The sequence below is a fragment of the Formica exsecta genome, unplaced genomic scaffold (assembly GCF_003651465.1).
Source record: "Formica exsecta isolate Colony F162 unplaced genomic scaffold, ASM365146v1 scaffold614, whole genome shotgun sequence".
In the NCBI taxonomy this organism is placed as follows: domain Eukaryota; kingdom Metazoa; phylum Arthropoda; class Insecta; order Hymenoptera; family Formicidae; genus Formica; species Formica exsecta.
In genome coordinates, this window is record NW_021853375.1 from 668,373 (window position 1) to 675,140 (window position 6,768).

At 33.5% G+C, this 6,768-nt stretch overlaps 1 protein-coding gene across 8 annotated transcripts in view; it reads right to left on the minus strand.

Moving 5' to 3' along the window:
* The window catches only part of LOC115242692 (ELAV-like protein 2), a 47,181-nt gene that overhangs the window by 1,423 nt on the left and 38,990 nt on the right, over positions 1 to 6,768 (minus strand). For 5 of the 8 annotated variants that reach the window (XM_029819196.1, XM_029819195.1, XM_029819194.1 and 2 more), the window contains 2 exons: positions 4,308 to 4,566; positions 1,019 to 1,060 (listed from right to left, as the gene is read on the minus strand). In XM_029819196.1, coding sequence (XP_029675056.1) covers positions 1,019 to 1,060; positions 4,308 to 4,566 — 301 coding nt within the window. The remainder of the gene's footprint in view (positions 1 to 1,018; positions 1,061 to 4,307; positions 4,567 to 6,768) is intronic. The other 3 variants (XM_029819201.1, XM_029819198.1, XM_029819200.1) reach the window with 2 other exon arrangements.

The following is a 6,768-nucleotide window of genomic DNA, read 5'->3' on the forward strand; positions in this document are numbered from 1 at the left end:
AAAAAAAAAGAAAGAAACGACAGGACCATAAGGACGAGGAAATGAGGACAGTAACATCACGTTGCTTGCGTGTAAATTCATCCCGTTATTCATTAAACATATGTACATATATGTACACTTGCATAAGTATCTGCATCCGATTTCTCTATTTACACGTCTACAGAAATTCATATTTACTTTCGAAGATAAAATCGCGCTCATTTTTACGAAACTTTTGTTCGTAAAGAGAATTTTTCATAAAAATATGAAGAAATACTTTTTTTTATATTACAGTATTTTTAGATAAGATTTTTTTCTTTAAGAAGTTACAATAAAACGTAATCTAAATTCTCTGATTATTATTAAAAAGATATGCCAATTCGACAATATGTAATTACGTTTTTTCTCGAAAGCGTTTATAAATGATATAGAAAAACAATAAAATTCTAAATATTCTATAGCTATATGTTGCAAATACTGCGGCGGCAAATACTGCTGCAGTTTAATCATTACTAAAGAATTGCACTATATAAATAAGTGAAAGAACGAGGGGAACCAAGGAGACTTGGTTGCGAAACTCAAGAAAACGTGATGTCAATATATCTACCATTGTGTTTGCAACTGAATCAAACAAAAGTCAAAGCAAAAAGGCGTGAAAAATGCATAAGTGATGGACAATACAAAGAATATTGGGATCCCGTTACGAAATTATGATTGCATGAAAGAAATTGATATAACAAATCTGAATAATATATCTCGAAAAAAATTTTCCATATAAAAACATACAAGACTGAACAAAAATGAATTAAAAAATTTAAGTAATAATTATTAATAATTACAAATTATTCAAACTTTGATTAACATAACTTCGTTTTAATAATAAAATAATTGCACCTTAAATATATCGAATTCGTAACGAGTCGAAGATGGAAAAGATAGAGAGAGAGAGAAAGATAGAGAGAACGAAGCCACACAACATAAAATGTAAACGAAAATCAGGAGTGAAAAACGTAGTGGTAGTAACGAAAAAAATACTGACCTCTGTAAGCCTTTGTTAATGGCAAGCATGGCCTTGCCAGTGCTAAAACAAAAACACAAAAAGAACAACGTAAGAAGAGAGATACTCCGGGATCGAGCCAAAGTCGGGGGATAAGTCGGGCGCTTCCTGTGCCATCGTATTTCATTTTTCTATTCCTACATAGCGGTGCATTTTTACTCCGAATGAAACACAATGGGGAAGTTGCAATGCGGGACTTAGAAAAGCGAAGTGACTTGCAATAAATACCTATCCTACCGATAATTGCTTTGGTGCAAAATTAATTCCGCGATATCAAAGAAAAAATAATATACAATCTTTTTGAATAAAAGTATAGTAACATTCAAATGTAAAAGTAGTATAGTAACATTTTTTTAATTAAACCCAATTTATATTATATACAATTTTCAATAAATAATGTTTACTATCAGATTGTAAAAAATGAGTAATTTTTTAAAATAATATTTAAAAAGAGATTTAGAGAAGAGATTAATTTTCCATATAATATCTACGGTGAGAGATTAAAATAAAATTCATTTTTTATCAGACCACTTCGATTCTCTATCGGGAGAGGAAATCAAGGGATTATTGTTTGTCGCGGCAATGAGATAAGTATTGTTTTGATCAAACTTAAATCGTATTTTCCAAACATCAATATGAAAAAATAATGCTAGAATAAATATGATAAGCTCGATATCGTTACCACAATTTTCAAGACATTTACAAAATGTGTTCAATTGTCTTAACAAATTAAAAAGATATTACAAAAGCAAGAAATATTAAAAATTGTTAAGAAAGAAGGATGAGCATTTCGTAAATTAATCTAACGATTTAAATCTAATCGTAATAAGCGAGAAAATTATACATTTTATATGTTGTAAAAATTGTGGGAAATACTTCACTCTACTCAAATCTAAAATCGTCAACGTTTGAAAACAGTTTTGTTCAACATTGACAATCTAATAACTGTTACCGCACCACTTTGTGCCGGAAGAGAAACAGGATAATAAGAGAAAAAGCGATAGCAAAGCGCAGCTACACTCGGTTAACGCTTTGCACTTGATAAAAGAACCAAACGATCAATGTCTGTCACGTATCTCGTGAAGAATTTCAATAACTCTGTAGTTCGAGTCTGACATACAAACAGACCTAGCGTGTGCGATCAATGAAGATGTACAATGCGTGTATATCGTTTTCTTCGCAACGAAATTATGTGAATAGATATATATATATATATATATATATATACTATATATAAATAGACATCGGTAGCGAGCATCGTGACTTATGCGTATTATACGGAAGGCTCGAAACGAAAGAGAGATGTAACTTGTGAGTGTCATTACAGTCTTTGATATTTTCTATGACTGATATTTGTCGTCAATATCGAATGGTTATTCGAAAAATCTCTACGGCGATATTGTAACACACATATATAATAATTTATGAAAACAGTGTTATATAAGTTTGACGACAAGTATTGATACAGAATGTAAGACTGTTGTGCATGTCTTGCTCCTCCGTGTTTCTAGAATGGCCAAGAATCAGTTTCGTTTTCAAATCAATCTTGCATTATTGCATTATTTCTGCGCATTCGATGTTTCGATCGGATAACGATATTATTAGATTGTACATATTTGCCTCGTGAGATCTACTGATCGCTGGCCTTGCAAAAGACGAGAAATAAAAGAGGGATAAAAAATAGCACAAATCAAGAATCCGTATAATCAATTAAAGAAATGTAACTGCAAGAGTAAATAATAAAGGAGAGCCGGTTGATGTTTCTTATTACGCGCACGGATGTTATCGAACATAGATATATTATTTGGTAAGGCAATAGAGTGCCTCCCATCCCATCGGCCTCAACAAGCTTTCGTTTCGTCGATATGCAAGTTTGATAGAAATGTATCGATCGCGCGAGACGGAAAGACCTTTCTAAACGGAACTAATACGATCCTTTGCTCTGAAACACTTTATATCTTTTCGCGAACTTTTGCTCGTCCATCTTTCATCCTTCGCCTTTAAATTGCGTTACTCTAATTGTAACTGAAAATTAAAAATAATAGTAATATTTATTTCTTGAGCGATAAATAATCATGAAAAAAATATATTTTATATAATTATTGTTTCGCAAAATGTCGCGGTGATTATAACTCATATAACTAAATAAAAATACGGAAGATACCGTACTTAAGGATTACCGTGTAAATAACACAAAAGTCTAATAATTTCGGCAAAATAACAGAGCGTGCTCAATCACAACTTAAAATAAAGGACAGACATGTTAATGCGCACATAGTTAGAATTGTCGCAGGAGGAGCTTTGTGCCGAATAACTCGTACAATGTAGAGATAACGTTGATTGTTTACAATCGATTGATCGTTCAATCGGCAGGATATCCGTTATCAAGCTTTGCTTTCAATCAACTCGCTTTGACCCCAATTAATAAACAATTAAAAAGCAATATAATAGGACAGACTTCTATTATTGTATAATTAATTAATTAATTAATATAAATCTTGTAAATTATTATTATTTTAATTATTATCATATATTTAATATATATGTCATCTATGAAGATTTTCAAATCGAAGCGACTCATAATATTGTATCGTTCATTTTCTGCCAGTTATTTTCCCTCGTCATATTAAAAATAACAAAAAACTATATTGTGTTTTTTGATGCTAAGTTATTATCAGAACAGCAAAGTTTCTCTAAGCGAGTTTATATATGAACGGCCGATCGATCTAATCGAGTATTTGTGTTTGCGTGGTGTCTGTGTGGTGTGTGTCAAGAGAGAGAAAATAGAAGGAAAAAGACAAGTAGCGTCCAATAGATATAGATAGATAAATAGATAAATAACGAAATAAACGGACAATTGGATAGATAAATGGATGAATAAGGAGAGATCCACGGACAAGTAGATAAGTAGCTCAATCTAGATAGAATTAGAATCTATAAGTAAAGAAAAATCGTCAGACAAATCAATCGATAGAGGAATAGAAGCGAATGAAAAAAAAAAAAAAAAAGAAGAAAAGCGAGAAGACGATGCGCGATCAACACGGTATTTAATCCAGATACATTCGTACTAGACTTTACCGATCCAGATAACATCGATATACCGTATTAACAACCGCATTAATTGATCGCACAGAGTAATCCTGAACGAAAATCTAACGAAAGCTGTAAAAATAGAAAGGGACAGAAAGAGAGTAAGAGATAGAACAGAGAGACAGAGAATTAGAGAGATAGAGAGAATCCTTGGGTAGAGCGAGTAGAGGCGAGTAGGTACCTGGATAGTGGCGACAGTGGAATGTACCTGAAGCGGCCGGTCGGATGGTGGATCGGCCCGCCGAAGCGGCGCGTGGCCTGTGGTGCGAGATAGGCGGCCAACGGCGGTATCGCCTTGTTGTTGTTGCTGGGATTGTTGGCGAACTTGACGGTGATTGGCTCGGACGAGCCCTTCGGTATGGTGCCGTTCAGCTCCTGGATCGCCCGCTCGGCCTCGACGCGCTGGTCGAACCTTATGAAGCCGACGCCCTTCGACAGGCCTGTCCGAGAGGTGCCGAGAAGGTCGGCGAGACACACAAGATCACACTGGTTATTGCGAGATGACGTTTGACTTGACGTTTGACTTGTCGGAACCGCACCGGATGCTTCCGAGCAGCATCCGATCTCTGTCGTTTCTCTCGTATTTTTTTTTTTTTTTTTTTTTTTAGTTTAATACGAGACTAGGGGTTATGTCGAGTATTAGTTATTATGTAACATGTAATCAAAAAAATTAGATATCATCTACACATCATGAAGATAATATAAGTTAAATGTGAATATTAGATAAATATTAGAAATAATACACAAAGAATAAATGTTAGCAATGTTAAACACACACATATATTAAAGACAGCTGTTAACAATCAAACCAAATATATATAAAAATACTTACAAATGCTTAAAAAATTGTTTGTTAACATGATTTTTTTTTCTTTCAGTTTAATACGAGACTAGAGCGACATCGCGAAAGAAAAACAGCGAAGATAAAAAAGCTACGATATTTAAAGCCTGATTCTGAATACTTTTGACTCGTAACTGTCATCTTCGCGGTATTTTTACCGCGATATCATCTCTATTATTATTATTATTATTTTTTTAAATTTATACAATATTATTAATGTGTCTTCAGTTAGCTTTCTTAACTCAATTCATCATCCTATACAATGCGACAGTTGTCGCTCCATTGCACGTGTGAGCCTCTCTATAATGTTATTGATATATACAGAGTGAGATGCGTAAGGGGTGATAAGTGAATATTTTTAAAATATTGATAAGAGCATGTTCTAGACAAAATTGAAGTTTTTAAAGAGATACACTTTGCTTTCAAATACATTAATTTTTTTCTATATAAAATTAGCTATAAGAAAATTTTATAAAGTCTAATATTTTTTAAATAAAAATATATACTTTTTAATATGTGTAATTTCCTCAATTTATTTAATAAATAAATATAGTTGTCATAGTCATTTAATGCAAATGAATATTAAATAAATAGAAAAAAAAAAGTTGTATTCTTAATCACAAAATTCATTTAGAGGCTTTACGTAGAAAAAAATAAATATACCCAAAAGATATGTGCTCTAAAATATTACACTTTTACCTAATAACATGTTTTCATATCATTAATATCTTTAAAAACATTCATTTGTCACGCTTCACGCATTTTACCCTGAGTATGACATGAGTAACATCATTCATCTCACAAATTGTAATGCACGTTCTCGTGTATTCACATATCGTTAATCGCGCAGCGATAAATTGCGAATACAATTGCTTATCATTTGTAATGGTGAAAAAAAAATATTATTTGTGCCTTCGCAGGCGCGCGCGAGAAATGCCAATAGTTTATTTAATTATAAGTCAATTCATCTGTAAATTGTATACACGCGCATCACACATACACACGCATATACACACACAAAACACGCAAAGCGAGTGGTTCGGTGCGCGCAGATTCGTTTCTTTACAAACACACCGACAATACATTATTGTCGTGTGGACGTCTTTTTGTCTTTCTTTCGAATCTCTACTTTTTGCTGTTGTATCTCATCATCGCGATAAAGGGTAGACAGAAACGGAAAAAAAAACAATGAAAAAGTGAGATAAAAAAAAAAAAGAGTGATACAGAGAGAAAGAGCGAGTATATTCGATTGTGGACGTATAGATATAATCGAGAGATCGTAATAGCAAATCATAATCATAACGAATGACAAAAAGCGTAAAGAAACAAAAATGGCGCTCGGAGGGAACATTGGATGCGCGCGTCTTCCATCATTGCAGGACGAGAATGAAAGACGCACCTTTCTCTCGTCATCTCTCCATATTTGGCGGTCGTAAAAATCGTCGTACCTATTGCCGAACGCATTTTGCAAAAGCGATACGGCCGAGATTCATGAAATCTATACTTCAAATTTCGAAGTCTTTCGCCGAAATCGTCAAATGCTCCTAAAATTGGCTAAAATTTGACGCTATTAATTTTGACGTCGTTGTTAATATAAGCAGACATGGATTTAATTTAAGAGACGCTGTTTACTCTGCGTGTATTATAAATCGATTTTCGATTCCGATGCTCGCATTTGTGCTTTGTGTTTCATTAACAACGACGGTGACATTGACGAAGTGCACGACGAAGAGACGTGGGGGAAAAAAAAAAAAAAGAAAAAAGAAAAAAATCGACATCGCGCAGACGAGACGGGCCCCGT